This window comes from Gymnoscopelus braueri (genome assembly GCF_963280865.1).
Source record: "Gymnoscopelus braueri genome assembly, chromosome: 6".
Classification (NCBI taxonomy): Eukaryota; Metazoa; Chordata; class Actinopteri; order Myctophiformes; family Myctophidae; genus Gymnoscopelus; species Gymnoscopelus braueri.
In genome coordinates, this window is record NC_137607.1 from 26,971,278 (window position 1) to 26,991,082 (window position 19,805).

Below are 19,805 nucleotides of genomic sequence, written 5' to 3' on the forward strand. Positions count from 1 at the left end.
ACACACACACTTGCCCTTGCCAAGATGAAGAAAACTGTTAAGTCATAATTTATTAATATTTTCTGATAAAATAGTCGTATTGGAAATCCATCTATGGAGTCATTATCAAAGGCAAACACAGAAACAAAATGTAAGACACAAGTGGGCAAAATGTGATGGTGGATATTATTGCCAAATTGAGTTGGAATTGTAATAACATACATAAGCATAGCATAAATAAAACAGTTGAATCACCAAAGATGTGCTGTTCCTCCATAAGAAATACATGGTTGTTTCTACAATGCGGAAACCCAACTGGAAAATGATTGATTTTTATGTCTGAAATACTTTTGAACCACTGCAGTGCCAAGAACAGCTGAACTATACGTGTTGTATGACTCAATAGCTGCTAAAAGTGGCTACGTAGAGTAGCCTGCAGCATATGTGTTTAATGTCAATTGTGCACAAAGTGCAAAAAAAAAAAAAAGATTTTGAAATGGAGGACTGAATGAGGACACTTATCAGACACAAACTTTGGCCTCTCATTCACATACTTTAAATAACTCAGCAATGGATCAGTTGGGTTGTTGGGACAGACAGACACACAGACAGACAGACAGACAGACAGAGAATGAGAGATTGGTAAATGTTAATTTTCTTTGGTATGTACGTGCCAACAAATATGTGGAAAACATTCATCCTTCAGCATAATTCTGGTGCAAAATAAGCGCAAATTCTTTACAGACGAATCCTCTTCATGGCAAATGTGAGTCTCTCATGTGCAGTTATGTTCCCTCTCTGAAAAACTAGTTTAGATTAGCAAAATCATCACAGTTAGCCTGCGAATACAAAGTATTACATGAGGTTGTGCAACCCTTTCACGATTCTCAATTGATTCTTTGAAGTGCCTGAAAATTATACATGAAGTAATTACATTGCTGTTCAAGCACCACTGAGTCATGCACATATTATAATCATCTCTGTTGTGTCTATGCTTTCATAGATGCTAGCAGCACCCCAATTATTGTAGTAAATCTAAATAAATTATTAAAACATTCTAAATGTTTTCAAATGTTAAACATATATATGCATTTCTGCTAACCACAAAATACTGCATAATATGAATTTACTTCATAAACTTGAATAGAAAGCTGCATTGTGCAATACACTGCCCGTAATGATGGCTGGGGAAGACTCGGCTCGCTCGGGTACACCTTACGAGCCTCAAAGCCTTGCAGTTGGCGCACAAGCCAAAAACAAATGCTCCTTTTCCCCCAACCATGCTTGGAAAAACAATATAGTTTTAAAAAGTAGTTGTTTAAGACCATTTAGCAGGCCTTTTCTTAAAATACTATACTTTTCTTAAAATACTTTTAACACCTTGTCCTTTTGCCTCTCCATCACTCCTGTGTTGGTTTTAACAAGTCAAAACATTAGCACTGTATTCCTCAGTACTGTAGGAGCCCCTCACTTGTATTGGGCTCTTGAACACCACAGGCAGCTTTTGTACTAGGATGAACGAGAGACCATGCTACTGCTCATTTGAAATCCCCACTGACTGCTCTTTCCATTTGTACCCCCCTTTTTCTGACCCTTCCGTGGTCACACATCACCTCAAGGCACAGCCGTGGGCATATCTGCCATAGAGAACCATCAAGCATCCTCATGGAAACAAACGTTTGGTGCCCATTTTGATCTGTCCATCTTTGCAACAAAGACGAGACCTGGGCATCCACATTTTCAGCCGCGAGCTAGACCAGTTCAGGAGCAAGTTCAGAGACTGGCAAATCTGGTCCACCCCATACAGTTACAGCAGTTCAGGACCAGCTCAGTTCAACTGTTTTGAGTTCCAGAAGAGGCACACATGGATATGGTGACATGGCCAGCCATGATACACTGTTATATGCTCTGGCATCCTCAGGTCTGTTCACAGTCAATGTGCAGTGAGACATCTCACAGTACCTTTTGACTGCCTATTTCCTACATGCTGCCATTTGAGGAAGTTACTGAGCAGTTAAAGGTCGGACTGTTGCTGTTTCAGGTGCCACCTTGGTAGTGTCAGGTCGGGCTTTCGCAGTCTCTGGACGAGCTTTGGATTCTTTCTTGGACGGGATGTCGGGCTCCCAGAGGAGGAACTCATGAAGAAGTGTGTTAACAGTATCTGGACATTCCATCATAATCATGTGGCTGCCGTCATCTAGGACCTTTAGGAAAGCCAGAAGAAGTATCTGACAAAAAACAAACAAAAACACAGTTGTAAATAGGGTAATAATTGCCATTTTAGCTTCATCATCAATCGCTACTGTATCTCTGCTCAAAGTAAGATTGTCAATCTGCAATATCTATTAACAATGCCTTTGTAACTTTGCCCTAAATAATGATCTGTCAGGAGACAGACAAGGAGATGGACACAGTAACATTTTAAATATACAGGACTCAGGAGAGGAATGAGGAGACATAACAGGAATTTGCATTCATAGCAACAGTGCTTCCATGTCAAACATGGAAGAGGTAATCAATCCATGGGTGCCTCCGTGATGCGATTATTATAATAACAGCAACATCTGGTCCCCCAGCCTCTCCAAGGTAGGTGGTTGTGAAAATGGAAGTGCTTATGACCAAGCTACTCTTTTATATCTATGTAAAGAACAGTTCTAATTGTTCTTCCTTTGAGTCATGATAAAGCCATATTAGGCTTCCGGTCGCTGCGTCATGGAGTAGACGCCTTTCACCACGCTCCCACTCAACTTTTTTATTTTTAACCTTTCTAGCCCTTTTATATTCACCAAATACACACCAAATAGTTTAGTAATGTATAAAGTTTGCTTTTGAACAAGAAATGACCACGAAGCCCACGTACAAATTGAGATCGGTCGACGCGAAAAAAGACTGCCTACAGCCTGGTGGTGCAGACATGGACGCCATTGCAGTTATGCTGGAGAAGCACAAAGAGGCCTTGTCCGCCGAATTTAAAGTAGGATTTTCTACTCTCGAGAAGAAACTGGACCTCATCAACTCAACAGTAGAAGATCATGAACAACGTGTTTCGTCCCTTGAGTCCAACGCCAACACAACCAGCGACCGTTTAACGGAGCTGGAGAAGCTTTGCGCTAACCTGGCTAACGACAATGCTAAGCTACGGGCCAAAACAGTGAGTTTGGAGGGGTTCAGCCGCAGGAACAACATACGTATACTCGGCTTGCCTGAGTCCACTGAAGGGGCTCGCCCCTCCGAATTCCTTCCTGGGTTCCTGGTAGAAGTCTTGGGCGACCAGGTGTTATCCTCTCCCCCTGAATTGGACCGTTCGCATCGCGTCCCTTCATCCACAAAGCCAAGAGCAATTGTTGCTCGCTTCCATAAGTTCCAGACCCGTGACCTGGTGGTCCGCGAGGCGCGCAAGATGAGGGGTAAACTCAAGTACCGAGGCTCCACAATACAGATTTTCGAGGATCTTCCCCCGGAGGTACTGGAGGAGAGGAGAACCTACCGCGACGTCATGGCGGAGCTCTACAACCGTGGCCTGAAACCGGCTCTTCGCCACCCGGCCAGACTCTTCGCCTCTACCGTGACAGGCGGCCCGCAACGGGAGCTTACCCTCCAGGAGGCTCGTCGACTTGTGTCTCCACCACAGAGCCATGATTCTACAGAGCCCGTCGCCGCGTCGGATCAAGACTAGTGAGTAAGGTCTCAGCCTCATACAGTAGCCTGCCAGCTAACAGACTCTCTTCATCAACATGGGGCTTACGTCCCGTCCTCCTACGATCATAACATCGTCTTTTTTTTTTCTCTCTTTTCCTTCTCGCTTTTTACTCTGATCTGTGGTCAGGAGTCAAGCGGGACGTGGCCCACTTTCGACCCATCTAGTTTTGTCATTCTGTTTAGCAGCTACTTTATATTCATCATTGTAGTGGGACTCTTTTTTTTGTTGCACCGTGGTGATTCAACACAATTTTTTTGTCGCACTTTTTTCCCCAGGTGTTGTTTTCATTTTATATCCATTACTTTTCAATGAGCAAATGTGATTTTCATTTTCTATTTTTGTTACTACTTATTCAAGCCCGTAACTCTGCTAGAGACGTCACCTATTCCTCCTGCTGTATGTGGGTTTCCTAGGTTTGTTTTGTTTCTACAATTTTGGTCATATAGCGCCTCCCTCTGGCCTTTTTTTTTTGTGTAGTTTTATAAATCTACAGAGAGGCAGCTATTGTGTAAAGTAGACATAATCTTTCTGGTGTGTGTATATAAGGTGTTTTTGGGCAGTTTTTATATCAGTGGTTTGTGGTATTGACCTGATAGCCCAAGTTATGGTGAGTTGTAGCCGTTGCTACATTCTGGGGTTTTACCCCTTTTGGGAGGGGTGGGTTTTTTGCTGCGTGTTTTTGTTTTTTGTTTTTATTTCCTCAGCCTTTTTTGTACATTTTTGCTCTCTCACTCTTGACAGCAGTTGTTCACCGTGTATAACAGAGCCAAGTGATGACCCATAATACATCTGTTTCTCGAGCACAGGATAGGGGTTTCAGATTAATGAGTTGGAATGTCAGAGGCTTGGGTCATATTGTAAAGAGAGCTAAAGTGTTTGCTCGTCTCAAATCTCTTTCAGCAGATATAATGTTTTTGCAAGAAACACATATTGAACACAAAGTCAAGGGCAGGCTCAAGGTTGGTTGGGTGGACCAGGTCTACCAGTCCTGTTTTAGCTCTAAAGCAAGAGGGGTGGCAATCTTAATTAGGAAAAACGTCCCCTTTATTCACTCCTCCACAATCAGCGATCCTAATGGTAGATACCTCATAATAGTTGGTGTCCTCAACTCCGTGCCAGTTACATTTGTCAATATATATGCCCCTAATTTTGATGATCCCGCTTTTTTTAAGAAGATTTTTAATTTAATCCCCAACTTTTCAGATACCAACCTTATCTTTGGTGGAGATCTGAACTTGACCCTTGATCCCCTTTTGGACAAACAGTCCTCTAAATCCCCCCAGCCATCCAACGCCAGTGCTTGTTTGAACACTTTGAGGGCCAACTCCAATTTAGTAGATATTTGGCGACTCCTCCATCCAACCACTAGAGATTATAGTTTCTTCAGTCCGGTTCATAAGAGTAGTAGTCGCATTGACTATTTTCTTCTGGATGCTAAATTAATTTCTACAGTTGGGTCAGTAACATATCACCCTATTGTTATTTCTGATCACGCTATACTGTCCATGGATCTCAGGATTGGAGAACATAGCTCTAGAGGGCGACAGTGGCGTCTCGACCCCACACTTCTGGCTGACGAGCAGTTCATTGACCACATGGAAAAATCAATTTCTCATTTCATTAGGGAGAACGACACTGGAGATGTTAATGACTCTATCCTGTGGGAATCTTTTAAGGCTGTGAGTAGAGGCCACATTATTTCTTTTGCCTCAAACAAGAGGAAAAACGAAAGTAAGAGACTGACAGACATAGAAAAGGACCTTTCCATTCAAGAAAACGCATTTAAGGACAACCCTAACGATGCAATTCTGGAGTCAATTACTAAATTAAAATTCGAATATAACACTATCCTCTCACAAAGAGTTAGCGCACTGCTTGCTAAAACCCAAAAGAAATACTTTGAATTGGGCGATAAACCCCATACTTTACTGGCAAGGCAGCTTCGGCACTCACAATCCACCCGAGCCATTCACAAAATAAAAGATAGACAAGGTAAACTTACTACGGATCCAGCCGGGATCAATAAGAGTTTTGCTCAGTTTTATGAGGAACTCTACCAATCCAAAAGTAAGAATACAGATCCCCAAATCATGAATCAGTTCCTTGCTGACAGCCAGCTGCCTACTTTAGCTGAGGAGGCCGCTACGGCAATGGATGCAGACATAACGCTTGGTGAGATTATAACAGCTATATCTCAATTTCCCAACAATAAAGCCCCCGGCCCTGACGGATTTGTAATTGAATTCTATAAAAAGTTTCAGTCAACCTTAGCTCCATTGCTTTTGCGAATGTTCAAGCAGTCAAAACAAGCTTCAGAGCTGCCGCACTCTCTTTATCAGGCAAATATTACTTTAATCTTGAAGAAAGATAGAGATCCATTAGACATGTCCTCCTACCGTCCAATATCCCTTCTTCCTATGGAAATGAAAATTTTGAGTAAAATAATGGCTAATAGACTCTCCAGGCACATCGCCGATCTGATTCACCCCGACCAAACGGGTTTTGTTCCGGGCCGTCACATAAGTTCCAACCTACGCCGCCTTTTTAATATCATGTATCATAAGCATAAGGAAGAGTCGGTGGTCATTGCCTTAAGGCAACTCCGCACCAAACAGACTCGTCCAGACTATTGCAGACTACTCCAGACTGCAACAGACTGGTATTGGTTGGCAAAAGTTACCATTTAAGTCTGTCAGCCGACTGGCCATTCATGTGCTAATTTGACTTTTAGCGTGCCAGCGTTGCCAGGTCTGCTTATTATAAGCGACTTTGGGCTTGTTTCCCTGCAAAGCCACTTAGGGATGTTCCCAGCGTTTTTTCTTCACTGACGTGCAGTGGTGTAAAGTAACTAGTACATTTACTCAAGTACTGTACTTAAGTATAATTTTGAGGTACTTTTACTTTACTGGAGTATTTCCAATTGTCTATACTTGTACTCCACAACAATTATTTGAAATGTTTAGTTACTAGTTACTTTGCAGATATAAATCATTATGAAACATACATTAACCTCTTTTGCCCTATTTTATACCTATAAGCTATTTGAAAATAGCAGATCTACAAGCTCACAACGTGTTGCGATGCACGCGTTCTGAGCTTGTAGATCTGCTATTTTCAAACATTTTTGTACTTTTACTTTTGGTACTTTAAGTACATTTTTATACCAATACTTTAGTACTTTTACTCAAGTAAATGTTGAATTCTGGACTTTTACTTGTAACAGACTCAGAGTACATCTATTGCATTCAAGCCTGGAATTTCGTCATTTTAGGGGCAAGGCCACTTGGCCTTTGGTGTTGTAATTTTTTGGAAAGGCCCTGCCCGGTCTTCCTGCCAGGGCAGGAAGGCCATCCAAAAAAATAATAATGATTTTTAAGTCCAAAAATGATTTTTAAGTCCACGGAAATAATGCATTTAACTTGAAGGTTAAGGATCATTGTATTTTAATATATTATAAGAATAGTATAACTATCTGTGAAATATAACCCGTTTATTTCACAAAATAATGTGTTGGCAAATGACCAATATTTAGTTATATAGGTCTCAATATGTCACATTCAGCCCTGGACTTCACTGACTGAAGTAGGGGTCACATTAATCACATTAGATTCACATAATGTATTTTACCCACAATTAATTTTCATTCAAATGAAATGTTAATGAACTTGCACTAATAATGACTTTAGTTGATTTTTCACTCTTTAAAATATAGTATTTCTTAATTATTAATAATTACAGCTTCTTTTTTTTTCACGATTTTTTATTGTTTTTAAATTATAATAAAAAAGGAACATACAAGATTTCCACCCGACAGCCATAATATATAGCCAATATATGGTTCTGTATCAGTATATGAGTCCGTTTTTGCAGATTTCATTCTAATTGGCTACTATGCCTGCATATGAATTTCATGAGCCTGGGTAGGTCACCCTGGCTTGGCGGAGATATGCCCTGTAGCGCACACTCCGCCAGTGATGTAAAGTAACTAAGTACATTTACTCAAGTACTGTACTTAAGTACACTTTTGAGGATTTTTTACTTTACTGGAGTATTTCTAATTTTCAGTACTTTTACTTCTACTCCATACATCTCTGAGGAAAATATTCTACTTTTACACCACTACAATTATTTGAAAACTTTAGTTATTAGTTACTTTGCAGATATAAATTATTACATTATAAAACATACAGTAACCACTTTAGCTCTATTTTATACCTAGGCTATTTGAAAATAGCCGATCTACAAGCTCACAACACGTCGCGAAGCGACGCGTTGTGAGCTTGTAGATCTGCTATTTTCAAACATTTGAGTACTTTTACTTTTGGTACTTTAAGTACATTTTGATACCAATACTTTTGTACTTTTACTCAAGTACTTCTACATTGCAGTATTGATACTTTTACTTAAGTAAAACATTTGAGTACTTTTTCCACCACTGCGCTCCACACAGCAGCAGGTGAAAGCAATTCACTTAAACGAGGGTTGTGTTGCACACCAAAACTGCGCGAAAGTAGGTCAAATCAATCAATCTCTCTCTCTCTCTGGGAGCAACAACGAGAAACAGTGAATGTAGGTTTTCATAGACATGGTCGCTTGTTTCTCTCACATAATCTGGCAACACCGACAGCCCTTTGTTGTCACTGCCACTGCTCTGCCAGTCGGCTAAAAAGCTGAACATGTTCGGTCGGCTCTGGGTCGGCCGAAAAGGTCCCGACGGACCCCCCGACGGACCCCTAACCGACTGGCCGACGCTTCCCGAAGCCAAATCGGCCCAAAGTCGGGCCGATTTGGATTGGTCTGGAGCCAGCTTTAGACTGCGAGAAAGCCTTTGATTGCCTGGAATGGAAATACATACTGTCTACTCTAAAACATTTTGGCTTCGGGGAAACATTTATAGATTGGATCAATATAATTTACGCCCATCCTGAGGCATCAATTGTCACTAATGGGGAGGCCTCACGGCCTTTCCATCTTATGAGAGGGGTGAGACAGGGGGACAGCTGCTCTCCTTATCTCTTCAATTTAGTCATCGAAGTTCTAGCCAGTCAGATAAGAGCTAATCAAGAAATCGCCCCAATCCAAGTTCACAACACTGTCAACCATTTATCGCTTTTTGCTGATGATATGACTTTATTTATTTCCCGTCCTAAAACATCTATCCCACCTTTATTACATTTAATTGAGACATTTGGTAGTTTTTCGGGCTACAAGATCAATTGGGGGAAAAGTGAATTGATGCCCATTTCTGAGAATGTTGATCCAAGCTTCCTGCGCACGACACCTTTCAAGGTTTCCACAGACAAAATTAAAACCCTGGGTATAATAGCCACTCGTAAACATGGGGAACTTTTAAAGAAGAACTGGGAATGCAAGATGCAGCAATTGAAAAAGAACATTGAATTTTGGAATACTCTACCCATATCCATGGTTGGTCGTATTAATGCCATAAAGATGGTCGCTCTGCCTAGATTTTTATACATCTTCAATTGTTTACCGGTGTTTATACCTCTCCACTATTTCAAAAAGTTGGATTCCGTTGTTTCATCTTTTCTTTGGAGTAACAAATCTGTGAGCATAGCTAAAAAACATTTATGTAAGTCTAAGGCAGCAGGGGGCTTCGGACTACCGCAATTTAAATTGTACTACTGGGCAGCCAACTTGTATGCGCTGTCTTTTTGGCGCAACTGCCTATCAGCAGAAGATGTAAATGGTCCAACTTGGCTTCAGATTGAGATGGCCTCAGTCGGTGTTACCTCTCTTCCTGCGTTGCTTAACAATCCAGCCAAGCGTAAAATACCACCCTACATAACCAACCCTATTATACTTAACTCTTTAAAAATATGGAAACAAATTCAGTCATTTCTTAATCTGCCCAAGGTGCACTTGGATAGTCCAATCTGTCATAACCATGCCTTTCCTGCTGCCTTAACAGACTCTGTTTTCTCTACTTGGAAGAACAAAAACATAGTAACTATTAAGGATCTGTATGCAGAGGGTAACCTCTTGTCTTTTCAACAACTACAAAGGTCTCATAACCTGCCAGCAGCACACTTCTTTAGGTTCCTTCAGATCAGGAACTATCTTAGGACTCATATACCTAACTTTATACATTTACCAAAACACAACACACTAGATAGTATTCTTCAGCTTACACCTGGTTTTATGGGTTCATTTTCCTCTTTCTATGACATTCTACAGGCTTCTGAAGTTGTTTCCAGTGATAAATCTAGGTGCGACTGGGAGAGGGATTTGGATATTACAATTTCGGAAGATGTTTGGGAGTCAATTTTGGGTAACATACATTCCAGTTCTATAAATGCCAGACACACCCTGGTCCAGTTCAAAGTGGTGCACAGACTACACTATTCGAAGTCAAGGCTTCATGCCATATATCCCAATACCTCTCCCTTATGTGATAAGTGCAAACAGGAGACCGGCACACTTGCTCACCAGTTCTGGTTCTGCTCAAAACTAAACACATTCTGGTCACTTATTTTTGATTATATTTCAAAGGCATTGAATAAAAACATTGAGCCAGATCCACTACTGGCTATGTTTGGATCCGTGGCATTCAATCCCTCTATTAAATCATTCGAGGGTCAAGCCATTTCCTTGTGCACACTGCTGGCCAAACGTTTAATTTTGCAACAATGGAAATCTGAATCTAGTCCTCTGTTCCAGCAGTGGCTTAGAGACTTGGGCAATGTCCTACACATGGAGAGAATGCGGTATGCAATCATCAAAAAAGATAAGGTCTTCCTGAAAATATGGCAACCCCTGTTGGACAGGTGGTCGGTCTCCAGTGACGGAGCCCGTGCTCGAGGTGGCCCCTCAAGTGTTTGAGAACAGTGTGGGTTGAGCTTTCTCTGTGCCTCGTTTGTATATCACAAGCTGTCATGTCATCTAATTTGATACTCTTTTGGCTGATTTTTTTTTTTTTTTTTTTTCCTTTTCTTTTTTTTTTTTGTCTTTTTCTTTTTTGTCTTTTTCTTTTTTGCCCTCTTTCCTGTACTTTTTAATACATTGTCAATTGCAACCTTGTGAGGGGCGGGTGGGGGGGTTTGTGTTTGTCTTGTGCGTTTGTTTTTTGTTTCACAGAAAATCTGAAGAGTCCTTTGTCATTGTTTATTCTCCTGTACAACTGAAATCTTCAATAAAAATTATGTGAAAATAAAAATGATAAAGCCATATGCTGTAGAATAGTAATTTCTGACAAAAAATAAGCAATCAATTATTTACAGAATATAATGTAACTGAAAGAGGACTAATAATAGTGTGGCTAAACTTCAATTTGTTGTCCTGTTTCTCAGTTTCCTCAATTTTATGCACAGCGTTGATTTTGGCACCAAAAACGTCTTGCGGTCTCTTTCTGGCAAGCTCCCTCACAAATGGAGTATGTAACTGTGGACAGAACATGTTCTCACTGGGGGACGTGGTCACTTTGTATCTAGCTGATAACGCTGTCCTCACCTCAGCCATGCGCTGGTCCTCTTCCAGAGGGACAAACTTGTCGTACATGCCATGTACCAGCAGAACGGGGACTGTAAGTTCAGCGTGGTACAACTCATCCCCCTCAGGCCAGTACTGCCCACTCATCATGGCACGCAGGACAAACGATGACACGTTGAAGGCATTGTTCTCTTTCAGCAGCTGCTTCTCTTTGGCACCCTGCCGAGCAAAACCAGCCCTATCGGAGGCAGAGTCCACAAGGTGCACATTAGCCTGATTTAGGCCACAAATGGACCTTGATGACATGCCAAATAAATAGTCACTCATCAACACTGTTACATCTTTTTCTCTCTCTCCCTTTCTCTCTTGCTTTCATTTTCACAGTCTGGTTTGTAGTACCAAACAGCATGTACAGACATGCGCCCCGTGTGCATGTTGTGCCCACGTGCACGCACATGCATGTGTGCGCGTGCACACACGCACGCACGCACGCACGCACACGCACACACACACACACACACATGAAATCAATTGCGCACGGATGAACACATACATTTTTGCACACACACAGACAATCACACAGTTAGTCATACTTAAGGAAGCAATAGGCTAGTAGAGGGGAGAGGCAGTGTAGTACACAGGTGGGCAGGTTGAAGATGGAACAGAGACTGGGCTCCAAAGCTGTGGGGCCTCCCCCGTTGATCATAATCATCTTATGGATCTGGTCTGGGTACTCGTGGGCCAGGAACGTACAGAATGACACACTGTAGGAGCAGAATAAAATAAAACTTCACTGGGGCTGGGTGTCAGAGAAGTCAGAGGAATCAGGATTTGTTGTACTTTTGTCTATAATGTACTGACTGGTTGACTTGATGTTGACAGTGTGGATGTAATGAAACTTTCCTCAAACAACGTTCTTGTTCTCAAAACACTGTTTCAATCAGTGTCAAATAATTAATCTAAAGTTAAAGCGAATAATAATTTAGTTACAAGCTGAACATCAATCTATAAATTCCAGGACTTTGTTTGTCTGTATAATTGTCCTTTGCATATCTCGAGAATCTGCTAGATTTCAAACTTGTTAACACAGGTATATTATTGATTACTTAATGAAGTGCAGTGTTGAGGGTGAAGTTGATCGGATGGGCTCCAAAGGGGCACATGTTCTGAATAGGCACTGCACTTGTAAAGTAAAACCAGAATGTCAAACACCCCCCTGTGGTCTTTAGCCCTATCTTTGTGAGCCACCGTGCATGTGGATAGTGTCATCTGATTTACCCATAAGAGTGTCCAATGAGAATATTCCTCTTGCGTGCATATCTCTTGAAAATTAGTCGTATATCCTCAGCAAGGGCGTAGAATGTATATGCTGCAGTTATATGTGGTGCTGAGCTGGCACCATGTCCAGCCATGTCCGGGGCAATGACCTCATAGCCCAGCCGAGAGAAAAAGTCCAGTTGGTTGCCCCAGATGTCCAGAGAGCCCCCCACACCGTGGATGAAAAATAATACCAAGTCTGCGTGCGTCCCTTTACAAGACGTTATCTTCCTCTCACAGTCGATCACCACCGTTCGCTTGGGCTTCCGTCTGCGTATCCTGGGTTGCTGAGGCTGGTCAGGCTGTCCAGGAGCTGGTGTCATTCCTTCTCCTGCGTCAAGAGTCCCTGTTGTCCCAGCGTCACATTTGGACTCAGCGATGGTGACAGGTGGCGAGGAGCCGCTGCTGCCAGGCTGGTCCGCCTCTGCGTCTCTTGTGCTGTTGGGCTCTATATCTCCGTTCTGGCAGTTTTCCATCTCTGGCTTTTCTCTGTCTCCCAGGTTTTCTATCATCAGTTGCCCGTTGCGGTAAAGTGTGATCTTGCGTTTACAGCACACACTGCCTGCCTGCTCGCTGGGCTCCTCGACCACCGGCCGGTCAGGGATGATGTGTCGGATACGCAGAACCCGGCCTGGTTTGAGTTCCACAAACTCATAGCCATCTGCTGGTTCTGAGGTCTCTATGGGAACCACAATGTTGTCTGCGTTTCCAGTCAGGCAGCAGAAAAGACTATCCATGAAGCTGGTCAGCATGGCTGCTGCTCTGTTGGAATGCACACCACATACACACACACGCACACGCGCACGCACGCACGCACACGCACGCACACGCACACACACACACACACACACACACACACACACACACACACTCATGTAAATGATCAAACACATTAATCCCATAATCTGCACAATGGCAAAAAAAGTGCATCCAGAAACACCCATTTAAAAATACACACACACAAAACGACGGTACAAGAGCCAACAACATACACTATACACCCTCTTTTGCAGCACAGACCAAGTAGTCCATCCCAGTTAAGTTTGTGTACTCTGCACTACATAGCTACTACTAGCTTTAGAAATTTGAGTTGTTGTTTATTTGAATGTCACACATTACTTAACCACTTGAATATAGCGTCCCTATTCACAATTTTTTTTTAAATAGCAGATCTACAAGCTTGTAGCACGGCACTCGTTCCGCACTATGAGCTTGTATTACATTCACCCATTCACACACACACACACACACACATTCACACATCGATGACGGAGGAAACCATGCAAGGCACCAACCTGCTCATCGGGGGCAATTAGGGGTTCAGTGTCTTGCTCAGGGACACGTTGACAATAACCCTGGGGAGCAAGCGATCGAACCAGGAACATTTCATTTCCCTAGCAAACGCTGTACCTCCTGAGCCACTGCTGCCCCATAACAAGGCAATATATCCACTCGAGTCCTAGACCTCAATAACAATTGTGCAATCAGGGACCCCCAACTACATAATGCTGTGTCATTGAGGCCCGCAAAATCCATGAATTACAAGTTAACCCCAGCTACTTTCTGTCTGACTTGGCTGAGCAGTGACTTCGTTTACCAAGTCAAGCAGGGTATTAATAGAAGGGGACAGTAATATCCTTCTGTCTTAAATCCGGCAACCATGAGCTCACACTGTGCAGGCCGCAAACATTGATCCCACAGGGAGCCAAAGCCATGCACCAGGTTGAATTACGGGAGAGTCTCTTTTCCCTTTGTTCCGCCCAGGCGGACAGGGTTTTGAAGTTAGGTTTAGGCATAGTTTTAGTGAAGTTAAATGTTAGGGTTTAGACGGAATCAAGGCGAAACACCAATGAAGGAGGGAGTTCCGTTGAACCACACAGGGAAATAAAAGTATCCGTTGTTGAGCCATAATGGTTATAGGAAGATTAATGCTCACACACACGCACACACACACGCACGCACACACGCACGCACACACGCACGCACGCACGCACGCACGCACACACACACACACACACACACACATACACACACACACACACACACAGTCTTGCTGAACAAATCCTTCGTGCACACAGAAACATGCCTAATGTGAGTAATTGTTGCCGTAGTAAATTATATCAATATATCAATATTACAAGTATGGACATAATAACTCCTTTTTATTAGCATGTTTCACTACAGTGATAGAGAATAACAGCCCTCAATACTTATTACCAAACATACATACATAATAATATACATGCTTAATAATCAGACACACAAATTCCCTCTACATGGACAAAGTAGTCATAACTCGTGCTAGGTAGGTAATTGATATTAGTTTGTTATTAGCACTGAAAACTGGAGAGTGGCTATGTGAATGTCTCTCTGCCTGAAGAGTATTATCCTACCTTCCTGCTACTCCCCTGCTACAAGGATTACACACTCTCTCACACTCTCTCTCTCTCTCTCTCTCTCTCTCTCTCTCTCTCTCTCTCTCTCTCTCTCTCTCTCTCTCTGATCTGATCTGAGATCTACATACTGTATCACAGCCTGTCTCTCTTGAAAGAAACAATACCAGCGCATTAGCTTTGTCCTTTAGAATAGTACATACATACATACATACATACATACATACATACATACATACATACATACATACATACATACATACATACATACATACATACATACATACATACATACATACATACATACATACATACATACGTACATGAGGTATTAGTAATATGGTGCATGAGCATAGCACAGCACCCTGGACTATGTGTCAAGTTCAACCACAAAAAGTTGCTTTTACTGCTATAATCCACAAGTACAGTAGGTCCATGAGGAAAGCAAAAGTCAGTCAAGGGCAACTATACAGTATGTCATTTTTCAAACACACACACACACACACACACACACACACACACACACACACACACACACACACACACACACACACACACACACACACACACACACACACACACACACACACAGTTATCACAGTTATCGTATAACATACAGTATTTCCAATTATGTCTTTAAGAAGCAATTATGTCTTTAAGAAGTTACTTTTTTGTTGTTTTTAAAATAAGTGATAAATATTATATAAATATATATTTAAAAAAAAAAAATAAAAAAAAAAATATATATATATATAGAGAGAGAGAGAGAGAGAGAGAGAGAGAGAGAGAGAGAGAGAGAGAGAGAGAGAGAGAGAGCAGGGGTCTTCAATGTTTTTCAGCCCAAGGACCCCCTAGCTGAGAGAGAGATGAAGCAGGGACCTCCACTACATATTGTATAAAATTGTATTGCAGATTAAACTTTTTCATAGATTTCATAGACAGCTTTCTAGACTTGTTTGGCAGCACTGTCAAGCGTTGTGTTGGATTCATGTTAATGTGTATTTTTTGTGTAGTGACATTTAAACCCTCAATACTCAAAACTTGACCTTTCACTATGTACTTAGTCTGCTCTTTTTCCCCCTCTAACCTCTTTGCCTAAAATAGCAGATCTACAAGCTCAGCGCGAGGCATTGTGAGCTTGTAGATCTGCTATTTTCGGCATAAGTTCTACGCATAATGAATTCAGAATCTACACTAGTGTTTAGGCGCAGGCGCAATCACATAGCTTTATGGACCTGGATTTGAACATTAGTACTATGTGAAATTGTGCAGATTCTGAATTCATTATGCACATTATGTACATGCTGTATTTCTACATATCCAAATTGTAACTATATATAGGTAAAGAAGTGATTAATGCAATTATTGAACTATATAGGCCATAGTTTTTATTAAAGAAACATGTATTGTGAATTTATATCTGTTTTATGCTGTCATGAATGTATTTGCTCTGTGATTCTCCATGAGGTTACTGGAGAAGTTGGAGTCAGAACTGTTATATAATTTGGCCTCATGTGGTTGTTTAAGTACCATGGGATTGCTGTCCAGAAAAGAGCATTAGAAACAACTAGGCTGCTCTATGTCTATGGCATCCAAGTATAGTTGACATGTCAACAATCACCAAGATGGGCATTAACAGGCAAATAGTTGAACAAAATTCATTTCTGAAGGGTTATTAATGATCATTCTAACTGTGCACTTGCTTATTTTGTGATCATAATCAGTTCCAGGCAGGGTGTTTAGTCTAATGGAACCGATGGAAGTAGCCTCATCATCTTATAGCCTAGTAATTAATCAAATATTTAACACAGAAATATTGAGTGACTATTTTGAGTTATTTGTGCCATTTCTGGTTGATGTAATGGTATTTGTTTGTATGTGTGTCTATGTTTAGGTCTCTCTAAAGCCCATGTAGTTCCCAGACAACACAAAGCGTGCGCTTTAGGCTGAAATTGAATAGGGGAGTAAAACACAAAAAGCTGAATAGACAGAGTGGTCTGGCGCATCAAATGAGGCAAGTACCAGAATGTTTACCCTTTTGTCTATCTCTAGCCTATCTGAAGGCTAAATCACATTTAATTTAAGAGTTTCTATTCATGTCGAATGTCAGTTAATTGCCGCGCAACTCCATGCGCAATTCCCTCATTCTTGCCGATTAGCCCATAGCCGGCCACTTTAACAGACCATAAAAACACAGGCCTAACTATTGCCCCGTAAAGCAAATATATTCATGCCAATGTGACAATTGTCCTTACCTTAATTATCAAGAATCCCTGTGAGATTACACACGTGTTTTCTTATAACAAAGCATCGGACACGCAGGCGAGCTATAATCTGTTGCAGTCAATCCAATAATCTAATTGTATCTGGTCTGGATCCTGCTTGCATGTTGGTACAGCGCCTCTACATGACGGACACGCTACCGGCTACCTGTCGTTCAGCACTTCTAAGGCTGGGCTACAACTACAACACTGGTTCCCAACCTTTTCAGGCCCCATAATAATCATAATTCGTAACCCCCCCCCCCTGACAAACGCCTGCAAAGCGAGGCGTTGTGAGCTTGTAGATCGGCTATTAAAATGTTTGCCTCTTTCTTATATTATTAGACCAGTTTTTTGTATAGTATAGTTTGTTGATTACTTTCGATGCAGTTATAGTGTTTTTATTTTCTTTCTTTTTGAGGTATTAAAAAGGTCTTAAAAGTCCTTAAATTGTCACTTCACTGTCATCTGTGTGTGTGTGTGTGTGTGTGTGTGTGTGTGTGTGTGTGTGTGAGTGAGTGAGAGTGAGAGAGAGAGAGATGTTTGAAGAGCTGCCCAGGGCCCCTACTGATGATTGACGCACACACAACCAGCAGCACAGTAGGCCTACTTGCACTGCAGTGCTATCACTGCAAGCCAGATTGAACAGAAAAACCCATCACAGACACAGGCTGTGTAAAATGTGCCCCAAAATCGATTGCATACACAAATAAAACAGTTTCGGGCCGAAACGGTTTTTATTTGTGTACGCTGATACTTTCGGCCAGGTATGGGGGGATACCACACAGTTCCCCCGATGCTTATGTGATGCACAAGCATCCTACCCCAATGTAGCCCAGAGCTGAATTCTTTAATATGGTACTAAATCCTGCTGCATACAAGGCTAGGCCTACTAATCTCATCCAATTAGCCTATATGAGTGAAACTTAGGTAGCTAAATTTCTAGTTCTGGTGATTCGTTTTTTTCATTTATGTTAGAGAATAATAACTATGACTATGCTATTGCTGTAACATTTTGTACCCATGAAAAAAGTTCCTCAAAGAAATAATGTATGAGTTTATCCTATCAGCTCCCATACTCCTCATAGGAATATTGAAGCTGATGCAGTTGTCGTGGCTTTTGTTGCTAGGTAACTGTTCCTATGGAGTCCGGGAAGGCATGGTGCTGGAGGAAGGAGGGTTAAGGACCAGTGAAGCCAGCCAGGCAAATCAGCACACTACTGTATCAAATTTGAATGTTTTTAGGCTAGTGTGAAGGCATTAAGGCACCCACATTTTTGAGAAACCTGCAGGGCGCAACAATGTTTTTCATATTCTTTAGCATCTAAAGGTCTATGAAATGGATTCTTGTATTAAAAATATATAGGCTACATATATTTTACTGCAAATGTAGTTAAATTGACATATTGTGACACACCCCATAAATTAGCAATGTGCATCTTGGACTTCATGTGGTCAGCATGTGGCATCAGTCATCTATGACGTCACTCGTCTATGACGTATCCATGGCGCATGATGCAAATTTGGTCAAGGTTTCAGTCCGACCAGAGCCCCTTTGATTCCATTATAGCCTATACCTATAAGGTATAGTGGAGGTAATTCTGTGGTCTACTGGCAGTCTGCACATGCAACACTGTCTCACTCCTCAAAATGCATATGGCACTGATCGGTCCGACAGTTTGCCGATTAACTCCAGACACACAGACATACAGATACACAGACCTTACCCATGGCTAGACTCCTGTGGAAGGAGTTGAAGGCCAACTGTGGCCAAAACGTTGTACATCAGGTATTCTTTTTCTGTTTTAAAGTAAACTAAACACTTCAGGAGCAATGCTGTTGTGCGGACTTGTATCATTTTTAACTATCACTCTGTGTCCAGCACCAGCAACGAACTGGATGTGCTCAACCCACTTGTTTTGAACTAGACTCTTTAGCCATGCTGTGAAAAAGGGCAAAATACAGTGAGGCCTCATGTGACACCTGAGCTCATATATCTTAATCATGGACCCTACAGTCTGATTGATCCCAACAGTTGTGTGACAGTGGACAGTACCCATTTAAAAAACAGTTTGGTGGCAGCATGATTCTATCAAATTTCCATTCCTGTTTGGATCCAATAAACTCATGGACAGTTTCTTTTAAATGTAGAAGTTCAACAAAACTTTAGAACTCTGAAGAAAGTCCTCTGCTCTGCCCTGGTGCAGCTGCTTCGGGGCATGGCTGAGAGTGATCCACCCGACTCTGCAACAGGTGATGCCCGGATGCTCTTGCGTAGCATAGATTCTGAATGTATGGAAATCCCCACAACTGTGTTCACTGAGACTGATATTGATTCTTCTGACTGCACCCCAGAGAAGGGACCTTGATCTGACATTCAGTGTCATCCTACACCACTGTGGAAGCGGTCGTGGAAAGTGTGAAAACAATGAGGAAAGTTGAGGAATTCAGAGTCCTTTCAACAAAAGGCAAATACCATGCAATGGCAGCTGGCACTGCCTTAACACTACATGATATATTCCACATACAATTCCAATTAACCATGAATACTGCTAGTGCTAGTCTATTGTTATAAAAAAATAATAAAAAAAAAACACAATTTGGAATAGAATAAGCCTAACTTTGTTAACATTGGATTTTGCTGTGCTTCTACATCCAGTTGCTATGGGGTGGAGGTAACCTCGCGTCACCAGCCTTTCCACCGCG

General features: G+C 41.8%; 1 protein-coding gene across 1 annotated transcript; it reads right to left on the bottom strand.

Moving 5' to 3' along the window:
* Positions 1–1,965: 1,965 nt before the first annotated feature.
* Positions 1,966–13,197, bottom strand: abhd8b (abhydrolase domain containing 8b; the record flags this gene model as incomplete). The annotated part of the gene is made up of 4 exons (XM_080430697.1): positions 1,966–2,207; positions 11,150–11,366; positions 11,722–11,892; positions 12,407–13,197. 4 exons carry the CDS (start codon positions 13,195–13,197, stop codon positions 1,983–1,985), a joined length of 1,404 nt encoding a protein of 467 aa, XP_080286823.1. The 3' UTR covers positions 1,966–1,982.
* Between the last annotated feature and the right edge of the window lie 6,608 nt (positions 13,198–19,805).